This window comes from Ambystoma mexicanum, chromosome 9 (genome assembly GCF_040938575.1).
Source record: "Ambystoma mexicanum isolate Mex_15411 chromosome 9, UKY_AmexF1_1, whole genome shotgun sequence".
NCBI classification, from domain to species: Eukaryota; Metazoa; Chordata; class Amphibia; order Caudata; family Ambystomatidae; genus Ambystoma; species Ambystoma mexicanum.
In genome coordinates this window covers 194,120,668-194,147,858 of record NC_090931.1, presented here as the reverse complement: position 1 = coordinate 194,147,858, position 27,191 = coordinate 194,120,668, and the positions used below count along the sequence as shown (strand labels likewise).

Here is a 27,191-nt window from a genome sequence, read left to right as displayed (position 1 = left end):
GCCAAGAGGTCCCCACAGGATATAACATGATGCTCACACAAGAAATACTAGAGCTGCAAGAGGGAGCTAGTGCAGAAGAAAAATTGCTATGGACTAAGAGAGGATGCAGCAAATCACCAACAGACTTATTGTGGCGACAAGAGAGTTCAGGAAAAGCAGTGATGCCAGTTACGTTGTTAGAAATAGCCTTTCAACAACTACACTTCCCTGCACATAATGCTAAGCAACACATAGTGGCGGAGATACAAGAGGATTGGTTTGCACCTTGCCTCCAGGAACACATCACTAGGCTGGCATTGGAATGCACGACATGTCAAATTTACAACTCAGGAATGACATTACGCACACTGAGAGGTACAATACCAAAACCCAATGGCCCATTTAGAGAGCTCCACATCGATTATGTAGATATGGGAGAAAGGTGCAATGGGGCTCGTTACATGATTGTGGTCGTATGTCCCTTCTCAAGGTGGGTGGAAGCGGGCCCCTGTGCACGTCCTGACGCGAAAAGCGCCGCAAAGTTCTTAGTGAGGGAAGTTTTCCCGCGCTGGGGAATTTGCGACGTGATTCGCTCAGACAACGGCACTCATTTCGTTAATGAACTGTTCAAGGAAGTGACTACATTATTGGGAATAAAACACAAATTATGCTCAATTTATCATCCTCAAAGTAATGGCGTAGTGGAAAAGATGAACGGCCTGCTGAAAAGCAGGTTGTCAAAACTATGTTTTTCCCTAAAAAAGACCTGGATGTACTGCCTACCTCTGGCCCTGTTTGAATTGCGCAATCAGCCAAGCAAAGACCATCATTTATCCCCACACGAGATCGTCACGGGAAGGAGAATGCACACAACGCATTCGCCTCTCCGTGAACGTTCTGACGCACACAGAAGCGCTGCGGTATTAGGTGAGGAGTTTACCGACTACTTGAAAAAATTAGCACAAGCAGCGCGCGTAATTGCAAAACAACTTGCCCCACCCTTCACAAGAGAGGAAGGAAATGCAACAGAAGCAGTAACACAGCCGGACAAACAGTCACAGCTGATGCCAGGCGACTACATATATGTCAGAAGTTTTGTGAGAAGGTGGAACGCACCACGTTTCCATGGCCCTTATGAGGTAGTGTTTTGCACGCCCACGGCGGTAAAGGTGAAGGGCCTGAGATACTGGGTGCATTTGACAGATGTACGCAGGGCATATAGCGCCGTGGAAGGTGAGGTACAGGACGAGGCACAGGCAACAGCGGACAATGGAGTTGTGCAGAATGAATGATGGGAATTTTGTGTGCATTAAGTAATGAACATTGAACGCGACTGGCGCATGGCAAGTGTACTAAAATAAATATGTATATATATATATATACTTTTTACAACTTTTGAAGGTTTTTGTGGGTTTTGGAGAAGTTTCTTTTCACTTTCCTTTTTACATATGGAATAATGTACGGATAGTAATGATTGTAAAATTACCTTGTCTGTGGACACACCCCCTCCCCCACCCACTCCCATACTTTGTCGAAACAACGTCACAACGTTAGAAATGTTTACATGCTTGTACTTAATGCACTTTTGTGTTTCAAACAGGATTTACCATGGCATCGAATGGGCAGCCTGCAACTAATAGATTTGTTAGATTTAGAGAAATGTTAGTAGATAGATTTACATATTCATACGAATGTGGGTTATCAATGTGTGTTATTGTGTTCTTCATATCGATATTTTGCCTGGTGACATATTGGTTCATAGCGTTCATCTCTATCAAGATGAACGAGGGGGGAGGAGGGAGTAACATCACCCTGGCCCCTGGGACGAATTCAACTACAAGTATGAATATTAAAGAAGGTGATTTTTTGGTCTGGGATGGATCACACTTTGTATGGGGTTACTATACTGCAACACCCACTGCTGCCCTGTCACAATCAAGAAATTTCCAAAAAGAAATGGAAAATGACACAATGTCCCTACCTGAAATATATAACAGCCCCACTACCCTTCCCGCCCCGATACAAAACAGTGATTTGTTGTTTATTGAGGAAAATGGAAAAGTAATTACGATGACAGAACACAAGTTCCTATATGAGGAACTGGAAAAGGGGGGTGGGAAGAAGGAAGGGGGGCCTATTTTTTCACCTATCGAAACTAAAAGGTATAGGAGGAGGGAGAAAAGTAGGCGAAGAAGAGAGACAAGTAGGAGGGGGTATGATGAGTATTATGGGTTAGGCTTAGACAAGATGGAAGACCCACGACACCCCCACCAAGCAAATAAATGGTATGCAGATATGAGTGCAACAGCTAAACAGACAACCAATGAAAGCTGTTATGTCTGTTCGCTCATCCCCCATGCATCAGGCACACCCAAAGTGTTGTTGCCAAGAGAATTGCCCATTGTGGATGCCCAATGTCTCCTTCATCTCACACTGTGTAGAATAAAGAACACCTTCCAAGCACACGATGTCTCTTTCAAAATGATACAGAACGACAAAACGTGCTATCCAAAAGCGTCTGGAGTGGTCTGTCTTAAAGAACCCTTTTTTGCAATACAAGGGACACTATTTTCCGAAAACAGATGGAAAGATGAAGAAGTACTGTGCAAAGCGGAAGTACTGAGAGGTGTCCAACCAGACAAGCTGCTGTGGATGGAAAAAACGTGCACACCAATATGGAAAGAACACATCTCTAAACTAACATGGGTAACAGCGATGGAGAAACCCTTCAAGCTACAAAGTGAAATAAAAAACGAACTATGTTTCAAGGGAGAAGGAAAAGTGGCAATGGGAACGAATAAAAACTGTAACAAAACTCTCACCATCCCAGACATGAAAAAAGGAACAGCAGCACTAATGGACACATACTGGGTATGCGGGAATCAGGCTTACTTGCACCTTCCCCAGGCATGGAGTGGCAGCTGCTCAATGGCCACTCTGCACTCGGCCCTAATGGTGATTCCAGAAAGTCACGTCGACGAAAATAAAAGGACGCAAGGAAACGTGAACCAAGGTGCAACTTCTCCCACTGCAAAAGCGCACCTCTATGTCCTGTCCTCCGGAGGGAAGGAAGAGGAGCTATCACGGAACAAGCGAGCATCGAACTACATATCACAAGCATCATCCGATTTATTGGCACAGATCCCAGACAGGTATCGCCTGTTCAGCTCCGTGGAAACATTTTTTGCCTCACTAGTTTCAAGTGTCCAAGCAAGAGCAAATGCAAAATGGCTCCAGATCACACGGTGGGAACTGATTCAGCTGGCCAATGACACTGAAGAAGGGTTCAACATAATAAAGGTGGAACTACGAGCTCTGCGACTGATGACCATGCAGAACAGGTATGTTCTGGACCTGTTAACAGCGATGGACGGAGGTGTTTGGCGAAAAATAGGAAGTGCCTGCTGCACGTTCGTACCTTCTGAAGACGCAGAAAATGGATCCCTGTCCCACGTCATTGAAGCAGTACATAACCTAGGAGAGAGGATGAAGATGGAAGGTGGGGCTAAAGATAGCTCATGGTTCGACAATATCTTCTCCTGGGTTCCCTCATGGCTTGGAATGGCAATGAAGTTCTTGATACCAGTTGTGGTGTTCCTCCTCGTGGTGTTCTGCCTGTGCCAGGTGGGCCTCCGATGTTGTGCTAACGCAGTCCCTAACGGTGCAATGATGATGGTGACAATGGGCAACTCTGGTGGTACAATTAGGGCGACACAAGAAGTACATGTACAGACAGGAGCAGATAACACTCCCAGGTACCAGTTAGTGCCTATGTACCGTGATAAGTACATAGTAGACAAACTATGGCACACCACTATCAAAGAACCCCGAGATGTGGAACTGGAATGGTATGAGGAGGTCTGGGTAGACTTGGAAGAAACTGGTGACTGTATATATTTAACATGTACACCAGACGAGTATGCTAGAAGAGGTGAGAGCTTGAGGGGGGTATGTAGGGCATGGATGCCTAGAAAAGGAACACCTGCATGGGATGACGCAGTGATAGAGGAACAAGAATGTAGAAGATTGGAAGAGCTAAAGAATTCGTTACTTTAGTAACGAAAGGGGGGAAATGTAGGGGAGGACTGGCCGCGAGGCCCTCCTCACCTGCAGCCTTCTCCCCAGGTGAGGACCATGACTCGGTGGGCGTCCCCTCATGCCACCCGGGCCCAGGTGGAGGAGGGTTCACCCGCCGACGACATTGCCCACACGTATCCGTTCCCTGCATATACAAAAATTCAGTTAGGCCTAGAAGCCATCTTGTCTAGCAAAGATGGCGTGAGTTCAGCGCACTGTAGCGCGGCCCCCACCTTTGGAGGGCCTTTCATGCATCTCTGCCGCCGCAGCACCATGGCAGCTCCGCTGCGAGCGCGTTCCCATGAGAAAGTTGGGTACGAGCTAACACCAGATATTAACACTGTAACAGTCTGTTATCCACAATGTAATACTGCACCCCGTGTGACCTGGTCCGCGAGGCCAGGGCGACGCAGAAATGAATTCAAGTAGTGATATTAGTGAACTGCTCTTCTTAAACAGAATTTGCAAACTATGAATTAGCCATAAAAGTGAAATGTTTATATGACTTCACATTGTGACTGTACTAATGCTGCTAGATCACAGAGAAAGTGTCTTTAAGTCATATGTAGACACATGAACCCCTATATATCGTCTTAAGTCACCCATAGTGGCAACCGTCAATCTCTGTGGTCCATAACATAGTTCTACCTCATGTACCGTCGAATGTATATAAATACTTAAACACTGTAGTAGATATAATACCATGTAATGAAAAGGTACTCGGACCGAATGTATTAAAGAAATGTGTAACGAAATTGAAATATAGATGTGTGTTTAAATAAGATCAAAATAAGGCAAAACATTATAAAAGTTCTGCATTCAAAAGTCAGCAACGCACGAGGAAAAAACCTTTGTGAATATATGCAAGGCCATTCTCCCTCCCACCCTACGAAGCCTGCCAGACGAAGAAGCTAAGGCATGTGCCGCGCTCCCTCTCCTCCCCCAACCAAGCTGGAGCCGCTTCAGAGAGTCAGAGGCCCCGGTACCGCACCCAAGGCCACAGCCCGCCACCTGTGTTATTTACAGCGCGGTAATAAACCCACGTTTGAATCCACAGATCTACCAGCACCCTCTCGTAAATCCCACAACCCCCCTAGACCACCCTAAGAATCATGACCCCGTGCAAAGACGACCCCCAACGCTGGGACAAGACACAGAGACCCATTTATATAATAACTTCTAACGCAGCAGACAGACATGTATCATTCGGCCCAGGCCCCAGAGCCCAGCCCCTCGACCTAAAATACCGGTCAATAGGACACAGGTAAATCTCACCCCAACCGACAACCACCAGACCTCTCACGAGGTGCATTCCTCATGTGTTGCATTTATTTTATAAGATAAACTGCTGAGCGATTTATTGATGAACTTAAATGTCGTTTCTTGAATAACTGCAGTGTGCATGGCCTAGGGCAAACGAGTCAGGAAAGGTATTCATCTTTGTCACAGGCTGCCCCAGCATACCAACACCGCTCGGATGACCTCAAGCTGGCCTGCCAGGCCCAACCCAACCCACGAGGCTGACCAGTGACGTCCTCATGCCAAGACCAACCACGCTGCAGCAACACCTATAGTTAGTCGACGCCACCCAATCCCAATTCACTTGTGCCCCCTATAGTGTGTAGGTTCTGATGACGTTTTTTGTATTAGAAATACGCCTGTCTTTGCTATTGTCAGACAGAGCGCTCTCGGAGGTTGCAGAGTTCTTTGCATGCCCTACTCTTTGGATAAACTCCCACTTACGCTCACCCGCACTCTGTCTTGGCCTTATTCCCATTACGGGAGAGTCCCTTATTGTCTCTCATTGCGGGGAGGATCGTGCTGAAATTGGGGGCGCTTCCTTTCATCTGTGAACATACACTGTCATTGTATCACCGCGGAAATGGAAACTCATGTAATCCTTTTGCATATTATTGTATAAGCTGTATGTGAACTAGGCACAAACTCTAGACCACTCTAGAAATGGAGCGTTGCAATAACCTCAAATATGTCAGAGCAATGACAACGGCGAAAACCATGCTTAAGGAATATTTTCCTAGGTTTGGTTTGCCGAGGGTCATCTGGTCGGACAATGGCTCACATTTTATCAATGCTGTAATTCTACAAATATGTGCGGATTAGATTGATAAATGGTTCCATTCGGCCAGACATGCTCAGAGTGCTGGATTGGTAGAACGGCACAATGGAATCTTGAAGAATAAGCTCGCCAAGACGTGTGCCGGCACCAATTTGAAGCGGCCGGACGCCTTACCGATAGTGTTACTCTCCATGCGCACAACCCCACAGACTAGGACTGGGCTCTCCCCATACGAGGTGGTAATGGGCAGGCCAGCTAACATTTGGAATCTTCCTAAACCCAGGGCTTTGAGGGATATAGAGCATGTACTTCTTTCTGAATATTGTGAGCGGTTAACTCAAAATTTGTATTTGATTCATCAACAGGTGCGAGAAGCCCTCCCAGCTAAATATGAGGGGCCAGGTCACAGCATTTGACCTGGCGAGTGAGTGCTGACCAAGTCATTTGAGAGAGCATCCTGTCTCACACCGCAGTGGAGAGGGCCGCATCAGGTCCTATTGGCGCCACAGACCGCTGTACGAGTAGCGGGGAAGAAACACTGGATCCACTCTTCGCATGTCAAGAGGATACCGATACCTTTTCCTTTGCCACACGATGGAGAGGATAAGGAGAAACTTACTTGCTCTACTCCCGGCGATCAGTCGGCATTGAGCAGTACTGAGAGCGCTTCGGAAACACTCCCCGAGCCCGCGGGGCCTGGGGAAACAGCTGCTTCGTCTCCACACTCTTCTGCAGATCCTTTTGCACCTTTGTCTGGTTCTGCTGCAAATTCATCACTTCCATCAGGAAGCAACAACACGCTGTTCGCAGATCATACTGTACCAGGAGTCACAAGGTACAATCTGCGTCCACGGAGCTAGACTTGCTGCACGGTTTGGCTGTGCCCACGAGGGAGTAACCATAGGGCGTGTCCCTCGCCTGATCTTTTGCATCTGAAGGAAAGTAAGTGGATGGGGATAGGGAAAGACTAAGAAAACGCGTGATCAGGAGATCACCAGCAAACGGACTACAGAGTTTTCGCAGGAATCCTTTCCAAAAAGAGAACAGCTTCAAAGGAACAATATCTGTTATCGCCCCTACTCGAGCTGAACAAACAAGTGACTGTGTGGCCAAAAATGACAATGGAGAATCAAATACATGGTCTCTTAAAGCGTGTTTTCTTGTAATTGCGTTAACCAGTTTCATAGTATTAGCGGTCTTAGGATTTTGGTATATGGAAGAAGTATGTCCACTAGAAACATTCTTGCCTACCGAGAATGTTCCTACTGTATGTACACCTTTTGTGCACCTGCACAATATCCCCTAAAGACTCTCAGCATAGACTGAGTTATCACAATAATACATTACTGCTCATAATGAACGCAACTCATGCCATTTTGAATAGGACTAACTGCTGGATTTGCTACCATTTACCACAACATGGGGAAAAAGGGTTGGGCTGGTATATTCATCCTTTGCTTTTAACTACTGTATGTTATGCTTCTCTACGGGCACTATTCTTTGGCCGATGGAATGATAGCATCTCTAGACCTAGACCACAGATTATTAACATGTAGAGGGGCTGGACAATATTGTAAAAGCACAAATGTTTAGATGTTCAGCACTCTCTCTCCTCTCTTTGATGGGCTGGTACTCATTGCAGGGTTTTGAGAGCCAGATAGCCATCTGTATCTAGGTTTCTTTGTAAACTGCGTAGAATAAAAGATCTGTGAATCTTTATAGCCCGTGTTTGGTGTATTTCCTTTTTGTGGTACTCGGCCTCGATATTTCCTTGTTTTTACAGAGTGCAGTAGGACCATACTGCTTCTCCCAGACTTGTCTTGCCCCATAGGGTGTATCACCTCCCATGTGATCCTCCCACAGTGCACCACCCATAGGGGGACTATTGGACTGTGGCCTCACCACCCTGCCCCCATGGGAATAGGGACATCCAGGATTCGTCACCCAGCACTGAGGGTCCTTCATGGGATCATACTTGGTGGCGGGGAAGGAGAGGTTGTGGCATAATATAAGGCATTATCTCCTTAACCAGCTGCTTAAAGTTGTTGATTATAGCTGAAAATTGCATCAGGAGCAGGGAGCACTTGAACAACCTGTCCTCGCTAGAAGCTTGCGAGGATATTAATGTTTGGAGTCACAGACGTAGCACAGAGCTTGACTATCTGTGCTGGGCAGGAGTCACCCGTGCAATTTGAAGGTTTCACTGACAAGATGGTTTCCAACACAACTGTTTGAGATACTTGGGAGAAGGTAAAAGGGGATGACAAGCTGGATTTGGCATAGGTTGTCGTCATCTGGGTGACTGGTAATGAGGATTTGGTGGCTAGTTGGGTGGTCTTGGTGATGATTCTGTTGCGTAGGTCGATTTTATTTGCAAGGGCATCTTAAAGAGAACACACATCTTTGTTCTTATCTGGGTGTTGGTGGGGACAGGCATTTCCAATTCTTTTAAGATAGAAACAGTTCTTTGGAATTTGAGCTATCATTGGATATTCTGGCGTCAGTTGGCTTTGTGGGAGATTATTGCTCGTTTAGAGAGCTTGGTGCCATTGTTGAGGTTAGAGTGGTTAGAAGGGATGGAGTGTTTCTTGTAAAGGTGCTCTAATGCCATGACAAGGTCATCTGAGAAGCAACAGTTTAGTTTAGTTTACTCATTTGTACCGTGGACCGAACCCAGAGGTAACTGGGCGCCAGAATTTAAATGAGTGTTACATACACATAAAGGATGTTCAACAAACAAAAGGTGCAGGTTGAACAGTGGTTACAGGTAGGTCAAAGGTTGATACAATACAAGAAAGAGTATACGTATGCCCAAAAGATGAATCGCCAGAGGTTACAGTTTAGGCGACAGTACCAGTCTGACAGTGTTACAAGCAGACATACAGATAGGTTGTCCCGGCACATAAGTTTTGGGAGGAAATTTAGTCGACCATTAGTGTTTCTTAACGAGGAGCCAGCTCTTTACTTTGGCTCTGAAGGTCCAAAACAAGGGTTCCATTCTGATGGTGAGGGGGAGGGCATTCTAATGTTTGGCGGAGAGTACAGGGAAGCTGGCTCCTCCAGCTCTTTTTAGATTGAACCTCGGGATGGTGAGGCAATGCGAGTACACAGCTCTCGTGGGTCTGGTTGATTGGGGTTTGTTGAATTTGTCTGACAGGTACTTAAGGTCAGCATTTGTCAGATATTTGTGGGTAATGGTTAGTGTACGGAGGGAAATTCTATCATGTACCGGGAGCCAATGGGCATCCGGTCTGAAGCTGGTAAGCTTGTGTGGTTTGGGCATGTTAGATTTTAAGGGGGCATGCCAATCCATAGTGATGAGGAGGCTATGGTAATAGTGGTTGGCTAATTCTTAAGGGCTTTTGTTCGATGGTAGGCTGCAATTGAGCAGTGTAGTGAGAGTAGGCTTAAGTGTTACATGTGCACGTTTACATGTGTTTTGGATCTAAATGGGGTTGAGCTGTTGTGTGATGGTCAGGAGTTAATTAAGGTGAGAGATTTAATTCAATAAGGAAGTGATCCAACCATGATACTGGGGAAATGAAGGAGATGTTGATGGTAGTATTATAGGTGAGAATCCAGTCTAGGATGTGTCCTTTGGAATGTATGGGGACAAAACTAATTGAGTGAAATTCATGTCCTGTAGGGAATAAGCTAGTGTGGTTGCTTATGTGTCAGCAGGATCAATCCCAGGTTAAGGTCACCCAGTACAATTAATTTCATAGCTGGCTTCATGAGAGAAGTGATTAGGAGGGGGGATGTCTGATTCTGGAAGGCTGAGGGAGGTGGGTTGCCATTAAAGGAGAAGGATATTGTACCTGGCCTAAGTGTTGATTGTGTGTTTAAGGAGTAGTATTTCTTAGCGAGGCATGGGAGGAGAGGGAATACTTCTGATGTGAAGGGATGATTTGGCAGTAAGGGCAACTCGACCTCCTATAGTGTTAGTATGGTCAGTCCTAAAAATGGAGTAATTTGGAGGAATGGCTAGTGAGAGTAGAGGCCCTGATCCGCTGTGGAGGCAGGATTCCGAGATGGCTATCAAATCAAAGTGGTGGTCAATGATGAGGTCTTGGATCTCGATGCCATGTGCTTCAGGGGAGTAAGCATTAATCAAGGCGCATTTGAGCAAAAAAGGCTGGTTTGCCGAGTGTAGTGGTGCATTCTGGGAACTGCAGTCCTGAAACAGAAAAGAACATGGGCCAGAAAGACTACTGGGAGGAATTACCGAACAGAGTGGCACCATTAAGGACATTCAAGGCACATGGAAAGTGGTGGGGTAGGGACTACGCCCCCATCCCTACCTGTCATCCCCCTTTCGCATCTGGAACATGGCTGACTGGCTTTTGTCTTAGAAAGCCTCTGGCCTGGGAGGAGTCCCTGTCTCCCCTTGACACGGTCACAGAGGCAGTGCTCGTATAGTTTAACTGATAACATCCAAGGAAGCCAACCTGGTTTATACATACAGGACCTTCCCCTGTTGTGCGTCAGGGGCCGGAAAAAGCTTGATGGGGAAAAGGCGCAGTGCCATAAATGCTAGAGCCAAATGTGATCCAACCAAGCGGTCTACCAATCAGAACTAAAGAGCAAACTTGCTGGAAGGCAGCCAGTGCATTCTGGGGCAGGGGGTGGGGATAAGTATCAAGCTGCTGTACAGAGAGCTAATGGAGATAGCCCCACACTCCCAGTATAGGACTACAACGCAGAGGGGCTGATGCTTGACAATCCCCCAAGAACCCTGAGAAATGCACAGAGCCTGGGATGGAAGTTAAGTGGGAAAGATGCCAAGAAGTGGGAAAGATGCCAAGAACCAAGTCGTGTTGAGAAGTTTTAAAAAGTATCTAGAGTCCGAGAGAAGTCCTGAGAAACTATGTGAACCTAAGGTCTGTGAACCTTGAAACACCAAGAAACCAGTTGTAAACAGGCAACATCGAGAAAAGAGAAAAGTGGCAGAAGATCAGACTTTGATTAACTAAGTATCTGAGAGAGTGAGAAGAAACTCCACTATAGGTGACGTACTTAGTCTTAGGAAATAATATATATTTTTTTTTACTTTGAGACAGAATATCAAAGTCCATATTGTATTAAAATCCTCTTTACCTCGACACCCTTACCTTTGTCTATCCTGTACTTCGCCCAGGGCCCAGGAAGAGCCGTAGAGGGTCAGATGCCACTGCTTAAGAGTGCCCGTCATCAAAGGCTTTTCCCCTGCAGAAAACGAAACGGGAGAAAAACAGATGCCGTAACTGGAAACGAAATTCATTTTCATCCCACTTGGATGGGTCGATATGCTTGGCACAATATCAAAGCATAGACAGTTTCAAACTTCATTTTGCAAAGCTGCAGTGGGGGCTCATTTTACATAGGATAGAGCAGGTGGCATCACTTTAGCTTCATCAGTTGCTCAACCCCACCCAAAACCGCCATCACCTCCCAGCAGCCCAACAACAAGAACCTCTTGCTTTGACTTCACTCACGAACCATTCTAGGCACTCTACAGCACCAACAGCCCTGGATGTCCACACATTTGAGCCCATCCCAATAGCACTGCTCTAACACACTCACTGCACCCCGGATGCTTTCAGCCTCCAAGCTGAGCACATAGACATCTTCAGTCCATCCATGCACCTAGTATTTCCTCTAGATTTGCACTACACCATCAGCCCTCCCCGGTCCAGGGCTTCCAATGTTATCCTTGTGCAATCAGGAGCTAGTGCACTTTGAATTTGGATTCCACAAGCTAGCTCCTTCTAGTGCACCAAAACGCCCCCAGATTACTGCTGCCCTCTATACCTACTCCAATGCACAAAGGGCACCCTCCAGTTCCACCACAACCCCAGCAGGCTCCTGTAGGAAGCCCATGGCTCTCTTCCAGACCACTGGAGTATCTACACCTTCGTCCCCAAAGTACTCAACAGCACTGTTGGAATTACTCCAGGCACATTATGATCCTGCCCTCTCTTGCCACCTCCCACCCACAAGCCCTGAACCATCCTCTGCAGGGGCCACTAGCCTACAGATAGAGGCTTCTTTTAAGAAAGGTCTAACACAGCAAAAGGATGTGCTGTTTGATGAATGGTGGGTATGTGGCCTTGCCTCACTTACCAGTGTCTGTGATGGAGAGTCGGTACGTGCCTTCAGCCTCTTCTCCCCAGCACCTCACTGTGGAGAATGTCCAGTCCGAGTACCCAGCAGGATCCCTACAAGAATGGAACAGCCTTCAAATTATATGAGGACTTTCTTTTTACTTCTGGGGATATCCTGTACATCATGCCACAACTCCTGGGTGAAGAAAAAGGATCTCCACAACCTTAATGTTCACGTCTATGTACATAAGGTGATATTCTAATCCCCCTTCAGCCCATACTTCACACTTCACCCTGCCCATTCATTCCCATGCAAGAGCGCACCCACATTTGACGTCTTACTAAAAAATAAGGCAATGAGGTGACAGAAGAAAATCTCCCATAACGCTATTTTATGAAGAATTTACAATTTGTCTATTAAGCAGTTTAAACTGAAATGTTAGCAACATAAAACAAGAATCCTACTGCAAGAAGGGCTTCACTACAAAAATGTAAGTAGTACTATGGTCAGTCATCCCTCTACAGCAATAGCCACCCCCATTATGAAATAATATCGCCAATCACCCACAAGTAGCAATCAACCACACCCACTGCAGCCCACCCCACCAGCCACTGGATGCTAAACTAAGGAACTATGGCGAGCTCCGCTGGTTCGAGACCCGATGCCTGTACCTCCCCTAGACTTGGAGAAGAAAGGGGCAGCAGGACATGCTGGTCCTTAGGGAGAACAGAGCTAGCAGAGGTTTGTAGGCTAAAGACTATAAAGCACAGTCATGTTCCCCAGAAGACCAGACTGTCACAGAAGTCCATCTTCTAAGCTTTTACATGGAGCTCCTATAATGGCTTATGACGAAACTACTGCTGTTGTCAGTTACTTAACCTGTTGGCAACAAAAACACAGGATGTCACTAAATGGGGCTTGGATGTCCTCACTGTTTTGGCAAACTGACCCTGCTGTATTTCAAAAGCATCTAGTGTACGTACGTGTCCATGCTTCGAGTAGCTCCAATGAGAGAGGACACGCCACTGGGACAGAAGAGCTTTATCTCTAGATTTCCACGACGTGAATGTGTTATGGTCACAGTTACAGCCACATGCTCCAGTGTCCTCATGCCAGACTGCTCCAGTTCTGCCGCTGTTACTGAAGACAAGAGAAAGATGTGATTACTCTAGCAACAGCAAAAGCAATTCACACCAACAGATGGTCAAGCCAATAGCTGCCCACACCATGAGATGCAAATGCCACCAGCCGAACCCACAGACCTGCTATAGATAAAAATAACCCCCATGAACAGTCGCACCAGGACAACAACCAACCACATCATGAGAACCAGTCAACAGCAACCCGATCAACAGGCTTCTCTGCTATTGCAGTGTCCGCCTGAAGTTATTCCTACCAACCAGAGGCTTTGCAAACCACAGCCAAACATATCAAATGCCACCCCCTCAAGCACCTGTTTCCATCATCAGCGACATCCGTCCCCCTCTAACATAAATCTTCCCTCTCCAACAGCAAATTCCAACAATAGCTGCCACCTTCAACAGCCATGCCACTCTAAATATGCTTTCTACAGAGATGCCTATTAGCAGCCACACTTAACTGCCCTTGCCAAAGCACAGTCATCAACTGCAGCCATGCCAGCCAACATCTGCTACCTCCAAAAGCAATCACCCCAGCCAACAACTGCAACTACTAATCTTAACCAAGAACTAAACCCACGCCGCGATCGCCAAATGCAGTGCCCAAAGACCGCACAGAAAGGAGGGTGGATTCTAAATGCAACGCAATCTAAATGGAGACGACAAAGGCAGTGGAGGGGACACAGCCATCCAGATCAGTGGAGACCCGCGGTTCAAGGACAGCTGGAGTTAAGCTCCAGAGGAAGCGGGGCATTTGAAGCCAAATAACAGTTATAAAGCTTTAAATGCAGTATTTTGGCTTCCTTCGGGAATAACTGAACTATAAACAGTATTGAGTCACGTAAGGGAATCGATGAAAGTGACTAGTTTCAGTCAAATGGGCTCAATGGAAATGATCAGCCATGTTACATTTCACTGTCACAAGTGTAAAACACTGCAAGGAGGGAGTATGTTCTTTCGCAGCACTACATCCACTTTGGTTTTAGGGAAGATATGCTGGGATGAATGCTCAACAGAACACAAGAGGACAAACTGGTGAAGTTCTACACTTTAATTCATTGTGATTAAATGGTGCAGTTATCTACTGAACTATCTAAAGGAATCAACATAGAAACAATTGAAAATCAGCATCAGCACCATATCCGGCGGGCCGGAGAGGGTGTTAATGCCATCAATACCCGGGTTGCCAATCCAGTAACCCGGGGTGCTGAGAGCATTGTATTTTGATTGAATGAACGGGACGCTATGCAGCGTCCCGGTCATTCAATCAAAATACTGTACCAAGATGGCCACCATGGAGATGGAAGACAGGGCTCCATAAAGAGCCCCTTGTGGGGACCAGGTATTGCGAGATGCTCGGCCGCTGGCTCTCATGAAATCTAAGCAGGCATGCACGCACGCGCGGGTCCCTGCGCAGCGCCATTCAGGGCGTGGGATGTGCGAGAAGCGCCAACACCCCAGTGCTCCTCCTGCGAGACACTATAAGAATATCTTACAATGGTGCCCAATCTATGGACCCGTCCCGCCCCCTGCACACCATAAAGCTGAATAAACAGTTCACACTTCTTCAATTGGATTTTTTATCATTTCTCAAAATGATAAACTTTCAAAAAGACATATTCCAACAATGATTTTTCAGAGGTCGATAAGTTGCTCTATGCGTTTCAGGGACCTATTTCTTGCAAAAATTCTGTGATTTTCAACGCCCAGTGAATTTAGCAGCATAGCCCTTTTCCGTACTGCGGCGTAGGCAGCACCTCCTCACTGCTTCCAAGTAAGTTACAAATAACGGTTCCCACTGAGGCCATGGTATTGCAGGCCTACCTAGTGATTGCAAGAAGGCTGGGGTGGCGTTGCACCTAACATCTTATTCACCGAGTGTTTGTGTCCCTTTGCTCGTCACCAATTATGTTGTGGCCCAAATAATGACACTAAGCTGTGGTGAGCCTCAGAGGAGTAATAGAGCATTCATAGAGAAGTCCTTGTGCTGAACACAGTTGCTTCACTGTGATGGCGCCTCTGCAATAATTGGAAGATTTCTCAACTAAACAGAAGCATGTACATTATGTACAGGGTCCGAGTTCTTATAATGTCTGAAGCAAAATGAATAGCTAATAATGCACACCTAAATTTACAAATTATTCAAGATTTAATGTAACAGAATTAGGGTGCAGGGGAGGAATCACAACCCTGACACGAAGTTGATAACTAAATATATCACAATAGTGCCCAATGTATGGACACTCCCGTCCTCTGCACACCAAACGGCTAAGTAAACCGCTCACAGTTGTTCAATTGGAATTTTTATGATTTCTCAAAAATATAACTTTCAAAAAGAAATATATTCCAACAACGATTTTCGTTATTTTTCACTGGTCATTCTGTTGCTCTATGCGTTTCGGGGATCTATTCCCCTTCTTGAGGAGCTGAACTGTGGATATAAACATAAAACAATGGAATGCCTGACATCCTGTTTTCCATATTCCTAATGTTTCAAATCATATTATAAAATTCAACATGCAATCAACCCTAGTGATTACCCTGTCACAAGTTTACAGACTAGTTTTTCCACTACATAGTGATCCAAGTTCCCAATTTAAAAATGCCTCTCAGGACGTCCATGAACCACCACCACCTATCGTGATGTTAGGCTCCATAAGGACAACCCACCACCAATCTAGTGACCATATCAAATACCTAGAGTATCAAAATGTACCAGCTAACATGTGTAAGCCATACAACCAAACTGTGAAATCTTTAGAGCACAGGTCCAGCTAAAAGCCCGTTCTCACACACTTGACTCACTTTATGACAGGAACTGCCAAAAGTCCCAATGGTATATGGTCTATTTTCATAATGCTTGCAGCCAATATGCATGGTGAGGAATTTCACAAAAAACCTGTCTACAGAGGCTGGTGGGGTGGCAGGTGGTATTGACGGAGTACCGGGCGACTGCTGGGGCCTATGCGTACTCGGCCTTGCCGGTTGCGGGGTATATCTGCCCAGCGACACTGAAAGATAAGCTGTAGGCCACGTACCTGGCGAAGACCAGTCCCGCCTGGATACACGTTCTGCTCCCCGAACGGGGGTGGTGGAGAACAAGCAGCCATTCGGTCTGGCGCAGTGGCTATTTTGTCGGGCTGCATGCCACGTGCCCGAGTCGTGGTGCTGGCCTCGCTGGGCCTGGCCTCCTCCTGGACTCTTGACGGCGTCTTCAACTGCCTTGCTGAATAACACGTTTGGTTCTATGGGCATATTAAGAAGAGGAGCTTGTGTTTCAAGCTTAAACCCAGACTGGCGTAGTGTTTGATTAACGTGCCCTCAGCAATTATCCTCCTGCATTATCTGGTGAATCTAGGTTGTTCTTAAGGATGCAGTTTGCAGCTTTACCTTCTGCAACTGAAAGAGCCAGTTGAGACTTAAGAGGTTCTGGGACTGAAGCCATTTGTTGGGCCAACTCATCCCCCACTTATGGCAGTTGTAGCTCGCCAGTAAGGTGGTACTGTTGACGATTCTTGTCTGGTAAGCTGCCGAAGAGGCTACTTTCCTACCAAAAGTATAAATGTTTATACTTTCTTTATCCGGGGGTGCTGACTTTTTATCTCTCAAAATGTTTTCAACTAAGTCCTTGTCTACCTGTGTCCCCTGCATATCTATCTTAAAATGTTCTGCTGCTTTTAGAAGCAGATCATTGTATTGAATTTGATTGTCGACCGGTGAGTCTGCCAGCGGTGGGTCTGAATGATCCGGCAACTACATGAAGTAGATGTCCTCGTCCCAGTTGTAAAACTGGTTGACATCCCCCATGTCGCCTTGCCCTTCAGTGTCAGTATATGTTCCAGTGTCTTGGAAGTCCTGTGTTGACTCATAATAAGCAAGATGCCCTGGGTCCTGCTGAGAGGTGGGTGCTTGTGTGGTGTCTATGCGGGCTCTCTTGGTGGGGGACTGTGTAACTGCGGCCCCACTAGCTGGTCCGCTGCGTGGAGTAACCTGAAGATTTACTAACACCTCTTGGTGGTTGCCAAAGAAAATGGCCAGTGAAGATATCTGTCTCATGACCTTATCTATGAGTGTTCTGCAGACCACTGGGATGAACTTGGGATAACAGAGGGGGCAGGAGCGGAGGATGTTGGCTCAGGTGCAGGTTTTCTTTTATGCCTCATAGCCTCTAAAATGGTCCCCTACCCCTGGGTCATAGTTTCTAAACTAGAGCCTTCTTTTTGTGTCTTTGAGGACTTGTGGTTTTTTGACGCCCGACTTTTTAGTAGCGTGTCCAGGACATGTTTTTTGATGAGCTCACTCATCTTTGCGCTCTGTGAGGTCTTCGCATGAGCATTCGAAATGTCTTTCGAATGTCGTTTATCGGTATGCGAGTGGGCCGTTGACGCGTCTTTCGACACTAGGTCATCGGCATGTGTGGACTTCGAGGTTTTGTGCACAGCGTCAGATCCAGACTTGCCTGTCGATTTCGGGAGCCTGTCGTGAGGCGAGCGCAATGGCCCAGAGGACAGGGGACTGTCGGACCTCCCCCTTCACGCCATGTGTGGCACTCCGGTCTGCTTTAAAGTTGACTTTTGGCCATGGGTTGTGTGCTTTGTGTGGTGATGTTTGTTTGTGCCAGTGCTGTCGGGTGTCGTCCCGGTAGAAGAGCCACCAGCCTGCCTGATGGGGTCAGAGGCTTGCACGCAGGCATCCGACGGATCCTGTTCGCCCTCGGCATCACTAAAGTCACTGATGCTGCCGTCACTGTAGGCACCCTCAACATCTATGGCGGCTTCGGCCTGCATGGTGTGTTGGGCCCAGCGCTCGAGCCGCCAGCCTGCATGCATGATGGGGTCGGAGGCTTGCACGCAGGCATCCGACGGATCCTGTTCGCCCACGGCCTCACTAAAGGCACCGATTCTGCCGTCAATGTAGGCACCCTCAACATCCATGGCGGCTTCGGCCTGCATGGTGTGTTGGGCCCAACACTTTGTCTTGCAGTCCATAAGACTTTTGGACTTCAAGCGCTTGCAATATTTGCAGTGGCCTTCGTTATGGTCCATTGGAAGACAAAGATTGCACACCCGGTGCAAGTCTTTCCAGGGAAACTTTCCGTTGCAAGATGGGCAAAATTTAAATGATGTATTCTCCACTGCGTATGGGGAAGGCAGGAATATGCATTCTCTTCGGGAGACTACGAAATTAACCACCCCCCACTCTACCTACTGTGAGGGACAACGCCCGGTGCGGTCTTCCGAGGCCATCTCAGAAGTTCGTCGAGCGAGTTGGAGCAGTCATCAACGGAAGTAGTCCTGTAATAGTTCACAACTACTCCTCCTGGAGCAACCAATAGTAAATTAGTTCTGACTGATCATGTTTCAAAATAGAAATGATTTCTCTGCACATGAGCTAACCAGCAAGCACGTCACCTTTATCACGTGGTTAGAATAGGCCGATAGTTAGAAAATGTATGGATGCACCTTTATTGTTGATGACACCAGCCAATGAACAGTGAAGAAGTTTGAAACATTTGTTGTCTTTTCCTTTCTGTGATTGCTAACCAGCCATTTTCACTAATTGAATTCAAATGTCTGTAAGATGTTTCCCTGCCTTGGCAGTTATAATACATTTTCGTTTTTCTCATTTGCTGGCTCTTTGGGTGATTTTTATTCATACAGAAGGGACTCACCTTACACTGGCTCTGCCAATATATGCCAGTACCCACACAGTAAAATACTCCTGTTGGCTTTGCCATTAAAAATGCCATGCCACAATAAGAAAACATGTCCGACAAGTAGTAAAGCTTATATTTGCTTTATCATAGATGCCCAGTAAAAATGGATTCCACATTAAGAAATTGCTACACAACCTGGACCAAATGTCAGCCTAGCCACTCAATAACACGTATTATGCTTGCTTTATCACAGATCATCTGCGATGAAGCAAGCATCACGATAAGTGCTATTGCTTGGCTAGACTGGCATTTTGGTGCAGTTAGTCCAGCCATTTTTTTACTGTGGCATGGAAACTTTTACTGTTTACTAGTAAACTGACAGATGTCTAGAAAAAAGGTCAGGACAGTAAGAAAAGGATAGACTGGTGTAAAGACTGGAGGGGGATGTCTGTACTTCTGCTCTCTATATGGTAGAGAGGCACAGAGGACCCCTGCCAAGATTCTCTATTCGGTAGCTATGGTCGAGCAATCAAGGCCTAGTTTCGCAGGAGGTGATGCAGGCTGGTTCCTAAGTACAGAGTAGTCCCCAACCCCCCACAAAGGAATGTCCACACACTGTATTAGTTAAAACACAGTATTTATATAATATTCAAGGTTATGTACCCTATCACAATAACTCATTTTGTGCTCAGAAATTCAATAATGATAAATATATACAGTTCTAAAGTGGTACCACAATTATTATCAGATCTCATTAAAGTGCATCAACTATACTGTCAAAATGCCACAAAGATCAATAAAGAGGAAACCAGCAGTAGAGAGGGGAAGGAAAGCAAGATGCTTGAACAATTAGCAGAATACTGGCCTTTACCAACTAGGCACAATTCTGTGTGGAGTTCCCCCCCCCCCCACCTGGGCAACCTGTAAAGCAAAGATGTATCACAAGCCCAGTCCATATATTGTTCTACAAGTCTTATTTCCCTCTACAATAGTTCTACAGCCCCAGTGTACCTGGAATTGTAGCGTTCGTTGTCGGGGAATCAACGGCTCTTCTTGAGTGCCCTCCCTTTAAGGCAGGAGTCACGGGTCGAACGTCCGACGGAGAACAGGGTGAACTACGGCGGTGAAGTGGCAGCTTTGTTCCTAGCGGTGCTCGTCGACGATGGAGCGTTGGCGTCCTGCAAGGAAGAGGCGTGCGGGGCACCTCGGTGATGGTAGTTTCGGACCGCAAAGAGATGTTGAAGAACTGTGGCCCAGCAAGGGCGTCGAGTCGTCGGCGTCTCTGTGGTCTTTAGGTGGCGTGAAACCCACCGGCGGATGCTCCTCGGCGCGTCGACGGTCGGACCTTCTCCAGCGGGATAAAGCGGGCGGCGATGCAGACGAGAGTGTCCTTGGCTCAAATTAAGTTCTTAGGCAAACAAGAGCACGGCGGCTCCAGTTGGCGACGGTGGTCGTCGACAGTGCCGGACAACAGTCCGGCCGCTTCTCTTTATGGATTCCGCGGCAGTCCCAGTCTCCGGTCGGCAGCCTGTCGTAGGTCTGTCTACCAGGGAGCTTTGGCAGAGATCAGCTGGTGCACGATGGTCACTCATAGCTCAGGAAGGGGGCGCCTTACCAGGTTTCTCTGGGTCAGTTCTTGGGAGACACAGCAGCTTTCAGATTGTGAAGGAGAGCAACAGCAATTATTTTCTTCCAGCAGGGCTTCAAGGTTAAGCTTCAGTTTCACTCCAGTTACTCTTCAGCTTCTGAACACTAATTCTAGCAGTGAGAGGCCCCCAGATATACTAGTTGATCTCCCATTCATTCTGCTGGATCACACTCAGGCACCAATCGGCCAGAAGGGCATTCATGCAGGCAGGCATCCAATCAGGTGCATAGTGCATTCAGGCCATTCACTCCTCTCCAGACACTCACAGGTTATGTGTATTGGGACAAGTAGCCAGCCATTCAACACTCCACACTGCATTCATACCAGTTTCGGGCAGGGCTGTCTCAGTCATTGTGTCAAACACCAGATACTAGACACCCACAACATAGAATGCGTATTCGTCACAAACTCCATTCACCCAAGTCCCACCCACAGGGTGTACCCACAACATACAGTCACTGGGAAGGCTCCAGCCAGTCTGGCCTGGACTTCACAACACCACCATATATGGAACTTACACCCAACAGCCAGTCAGGGGGAAGGGACGGAGTCAGGGCTTCCCAGGAAATTGGGAAAGCAAAGTAATAGGCAATAGAAAGCAAGAGGCCACAGGGGCCATCTTGTTTCCTATCAGGAATCAACTGATTCCAATGGCAGGGCCTGGGTATCCCAAAATGGAGGATACTCAGGGCACCTGTCAAATTCAGCATGGAGCTGCCACCAGCCCATATCCTGCTCTGTGGGCCACACACAGGTGCCCAAAAACATACACTAGGGGCACAGGGTTGTACCCCCACCCATGGGTGCCATAAGGGTATACCATGGGTCTGTACACCAAACCAAAAGAGAGCCGCACCGCCAGGAGTCCAACATGAACTCCTGTGCAGAAAACACAACAGAACACACGATAAAAAGCAGTAAAGGACAAGGATACGGAGGCCCTGTCCCTCCGATGCATTTCCAGCATCACAACTGGTGGCACCAAAATGCCAGAACGCAATGACACTTCTCATTAATGATATTAGTGTTATTGTGTGCCTAGACTGGACCATTGCTACAGTTAGTCCGGTTTATGTTTTCTGATTGGCATGGCATTTTTTATTGGGCATCATGGTTAAAGCAAACATGATAAGCGCGTGTTGTTTGCTTTTATGTTGATGCCGAGTAAAAAAATGGCACGCCAGAGTCAGAAAATGAACAGACTAGCTATAGCAATGTAGGCTATTCTAGCCACATAACTCATGCTTGCTGTAACCATAATGCCTAGCAATAAACGCCATGTCAGAGGCACAAACTGAAACCAGACTGGCTACAATTCAGTCTGGTCTAGCCATGTAACAGCACTTATCATGCAAACAAAAGGGTTGTTACACGGCTAGAGCAGGCTGCACTGATGCAGCCAGTCCGGTTACGGCTGACGCCTCAGGCATGGCCTTTTTTTTTACTAGGCATGGTATAATGTTTGCTTTAACATTGATGCTCAGTAGAAAATGCACCCTCCCACCCCCCTGCATCGCCAAATCAGAGGCCTGCTTACCAGCACCCAGAGTAGGACAGACCTCCGATTTGCCGATGCAGGAACTCTAAGGGAAGCACTAAGGGGAGTGTCATAGCTATTAAAATGAAGGAATAACCAAACAAATTACAGGGGAGATGAAAGCTACTTATAGATTAGGAGTTTCAGTCTCAAGTTGATATCACTTACAATGGCAGACAGTTTAAGAACCACCTACCTAAGAAGGTTTTTGTGCATAGGAAAGGGGGGGCGGGGGGAGTGTATGAGTGTGTCAAACAATAGGAAGAAAATCATGCTGGATGTTGTGAGAAACCTGAGGGTATTCTCCCAACTAGACCTCGGGAGTCCATTGCTCAGGTGGCCAGGGAAGGGCTGACGCTCTCAGATCCCAACCCTGGGGGTGGACAAGCGAGGGTGTATCACCTGGGTAGGGGAGCCCGGGGTTATGTTCAGGAAAATGCCTGAGGTGAGACACGGTATTGTATTGGGGAACAATGAGAGGATGACAAGATCCCCAAGACCTTTTTAGGTTGCGCTACATCTGCCTCCCTTCCTCTAGTTGAATCTTTCTTACCCAGACACCATCATAGCCCCGTATGCAACCAATCCCCTAAGGTCTCAAACTTTGTTACACCTAGAAATGATCTCTCCCAGAATCCCTATGTCCTACCCGAATACTGCCAGTCATTCGCTTTCCCGTCACTCGTATTATTTCCCGCACTCCCAACCTGCTCATATAAAACACTGCCGTTCCTACAATCCTTGTTGATTGCAAGCTAATACTCCAGATCAATCCCGTTTACGTCACCAATTTGACCAATCTCACCCTTATGAATTAACCAACCCCCTTAGGACGAAGAAAATAATTTCTCATAACAAAACCGCCGTTTTGACACAAAAAAAGTTCTTAATCCGTGGAAGACAGACTAATTCTAGAGCTGTTTATCCAAGAGTCCCGACACGAGTCGGGCAGAGTCAGGCAATTGACTGGAATCATGCACATCCAAACGTCACTTTCTCTTCCCCACAGGGACAAATGTTGGAGCAAGATAGCACAGGCCGGGCAGGGCAGACCGCACAACACGAGAGCCAACTCAGCAGAGCAGTTCCTCCGCTGATTATTAAGCCGGGGAGAGACGCTTGTCTCAGTGGTACCAACCTTGACTTCAAGGCGAAGGAAAGCAAAGCGGGTCATCACAGCCGGTGAGTCGAGGGGAATATTGATAAGAAACCGAACTGTGTTAAACGAACAGTAGCCAACGGCTTATATGAACTTTGAAAAGCACAAAGATACTATTCAAGCAAGAGGGGGAAAACCAGCAACAGAGGAGGCCGGCACCACATGGGTGCTCACGCAAGAAACTCTGGGCGATTACCCGATAGAGACTACTGTAACCAGAAGGACTAGGGAAAAGGTGGAAGAGGTCAAAGTAGTCATACATGGGTCTTGTAAAATCCTCAGTACCATCGAAAGTCTTTGACCGACAGATGATTGGGAAGCTAAGGGAAACGAAAAGGTCGGCAAGAGTGAACCCAGCAGAGGGATGCTAACGAGAAGGGGCGAAGTGTAAAGTCCCATAGTGAACTGTTTCGTAAAGACGGCCAGAGTAAACCTGGAAAAGAGGGAGGCTAACAAAGTGGGGTGAACCCTGAGGAACTGTTTAAAAATACATTAGAATTTGTGAAAACATGAAGTATTGCAAGACGAGGAGAAGTTAACTGTACCCTTCTCATGCAGGGTCCGAGCCTGGCCGAGGGAGATCCACAGGTGGAAAGTCACTGCCCAAAGGTCATTGAGAAAGGAACTGGTTAATTGATTTAGTGAATACGACACGTGAGGGGTCTGCGCCCAGAAGAGGGGGATGAAGGGGGTGACGCCATCACCGAAAGCATTTGTGGAACACAACTTTATGTTTGTTGAAAGCATCAGGCCTGCAATGATAAGAGACTTTTGTTAAGAGACTTAACCATCCAAGAACCTGATAGCTGGTGCAGAAAGGTCGGCTTGTACTGGGAGATTCGCCTTGTCCTGTGCACAAAACATGGGGACGAGAGAACCCTGGCAATCACATCCTGACTTATTATTTGTGAACACTTATAGAGGGCGCTAGAGAGCCATCCAAGATGGCCGCCTCCTAGAGAGCTCCGTGTGGCTCTCCATTAATCCTGCGACATCCTCGCCTCTGCGGCATCCGATTCACCCAAACCTACCACCGGGTGCGCTCGGGAGGCGCCACTGATCACCCTGAGCCCAAAATCCTCTCCAACGGCGGAGCGCCTGCTGAGCTCCAGCCCGATCGCCAAGGCCCGCGGACCACGCCAGCAGCAGGCCGAGGGGAGAGGAGCAGTCCGGGTACGAAGTACAGAAGCCGCGGCGTGCCACCTGGCGCCCAGAGTCAGCAGCGACCCGCTGGGTCAGAGAGCGAGGCCACGTCAAGAAACGGGTAGACGTGCGCACGACAGCGCCAAGAGACACACGGTCTCCGTCCCCGCAGAGGCCTGGCAGAAAATCCGGCAGGGAGCGCCGAAGACTACGCTACCCCCGTCGGACACGCAGGTAGGATCCCCATTCGGCGCGCACGGTCGGCTTCTCGACCCACCAGACTGCATGAGCCCCTTCGCTTTCGCCAGACACCGAGAAAGGCTCAGGCCTCGGCGCCCATCCGAATAACGGCCACGCTCGACCTAACCTGCACATTGGCAGCATAAAATAAAAGGGGACCTCCACCCCAAGACAGCAGACAACAACCGAAGAAAATTCCCGCTGCCCCCACCATCCCCTCGCCACACAAGCCCTATTACCTGGCGACAACTCCCCACTCCAAGTTCCAACAGACTGTAGCCGGAACGCCCTCCAAGAGCGACGGAGGTCGCCCCCGCCACCAGGCGCCACGAGTCCCCCTCCAAAGTCGGATACTCCAAACACGTGCAGCACCAGCCACATAACCCAAGAGAACCAGGCCCCAAATCGGCCCAGCACTCAGATCGACAAGGGTGAACATCGTTGGCCTATTCTACAAAACAGTGTAAAACCCACCAACACCGGAGAACACCCTAAATCTCTCCCACACGGCGGACAGTACGAACAAACACCGGCACGGTGACCACCCTTCACCTCCAACGCGTCGGAAGCACCAGACACGTCACTAACGCCAGTGTGGAGCCGCCAGCTCCTTACCCGCCGCATTCTCAAGCACTCAAGGCAGAAACAAGAGCGTAATGGGAAAAACAGATAAAACCCAAAAGAAATTGAACTTCGAAGCTAGCCATACCAGCAAACCTCCCAACGAAGGGACCAGAGCAGCGTCCCCAACACCCGCTACTTCCATGTCGGAGGAGCAAACACCGAGCTTCGACATTAGGGAAATCCTGATGGACCTCAAGGCGGGAATTGGCGACCTAGGCAGCAAACTCAACAATCTCTCGTCTAAAGTAGACCAACTCCAACACAGGCTCGACAAGTACGCCGACAGGCTAGACACTGTGGAACAACGGGTTTCCGACCTAGATGACAGCACGTCGGCCCTGACCACGCGAATCTCCACCCTTGAATCCCAAATGAAGGCAGTCTGCGCCAAAAACGAAGACTTAGAAGGGCGCTCAAGAAGGAACAACATCAGAATTATAGGAATCAGAGAGAAACAACTTCAAGGGAAAATGGAAGACCATGTTGAACAGATCTGCACGGCACTCTTCGGGAAAGAATTCCTCTCCCAGCTGTTTGTAGTCGAACGCGCCCACAGAATTCCAAATTCAAGACCAGTCCCAGGCGCAAACCCACGGCCAATTATTGCAAAACTATTAAACTACAAAGATCGCAATGCGATACTCAAAGCAGGCAGGGAAAAAGGGAAACTCCAGTACGACGGAGATCCAATTCAGTTCTTCCCAGATTTCTCTCCCAATGTACAGACACAGAGACGCTCCTTCACTGCCGTAAAGAGGAGACTGCAAGACAATCAAATACTTTACTCAATGCTATACCCGGCAAAGCTTCGCATTCAACATGATGGGAAAGCACTTTTCTTCCACACACCTGATGATGCCAACGACTACTTGGACCGTGCCGGCTGCAGACCCGCCCCAAACAACCCCAGGCCTCAGCGCGAAATCCAAAGGCGCAGAGAACCACCATAATAATCGTCCCGGGCAGCCAAGAGAGGTGAACTCCTGCCTCCAGCACATCTACACAAGCTTATGCCGCAGAGATACACTCCTAGTCCGTAGGAGGGCCACCCTTACCTCTCGGGAGGCATCTAGTGCCCCAAGCACAGCAACCCTTATTGTTTGTTGATGGAAGGGGAACATTGCGGGTCTGTTGGGGGTTGCCCGCGCGTGGGAGGGAAGTTACGTACACCACACCACCTCCAGTTGAGGTGTGTACCCTCACAATGGTTTAACAGTGAGGAGCGTCCAGGTTCCGCGCCATCTCCCCCACCCCCCCCCCGTTTCACCAACGCCAGCACAGCGTCCAACCTCCGAATCTCCCGACTCCATTCAATCCGCTGGACTGTTCCTAGCTGCAACACCATCAACCTTGGGAAACAAACGACGAATCAACATAGACCCTAACCTATTCCATTCAAAGTCATAACCTGGAATAGAAGAGGAGGCAATGTCCCATCTAAAACCAGGAAAATCCTCCAATACCTTAGAAGACACGAAGTGGACATAGCCATGATTCAAGAAACACACTTGCTCCCAGGGAAGGATCACCAGTGGGCCAAGGGTTGGGGGTGTCACAGATACTTTTCCTCATACTCGTCATATTCCAGAGGAGTCGCGATCCTAATACATAAGAGGATTGGCTTTCGCCTTGTCCACACATCAAAAGACTCCGAAGGGAGGGCAGTCCTCGTAAGTGGCATCATAGAGGACCAGAAAATCACTCTCGTCAACTCCTACGCACCAAACGTAGACGGCCCCGACAACTTCAGCTGGGTACTATCCCGTCTCTCGTCCCGAGACCCTGCAACCATAATCTGGGGTGGAGACATGAACACAGTACTGGACCC

At 47.8% G+C, this 27,191-nt stretch overlaps 1 protein-coding gene across 3 annotated transcripts in view; it reads right to left on the bottom strand.

The window, feature by feature from the left end:
* The window catches only part of PCSK7 (proprotein convertase subtilisin/kexin type 7), a 434,758-nt gene that overhangs the window by 32,484 nt on the left and 375,083 nt on the right, over positions 1-27,191 (bottom strand). For all 3 annotated transcript variants that reach the window (XM_069614474.1, XM_069614475.1, XM_069614476.1), the window contains 3 exons: positions 13,201-13,357; positions 12,236-12,330; positions 11,245-11,338 (listed from right to left, as the gene is read on the bottom strand). In XM_069614474.1, the coding sequence (XP_069470575.1) occupies positions 11,245-11,338; positions 12,236-12,330; positions 13,201-13,357 (346 nt within the window). The remainder of the gene's footprint in view (positions 1-11,244; positions 11,339-12,235; positions 12,331-13,200; positions 13,358-27,191) is intronic.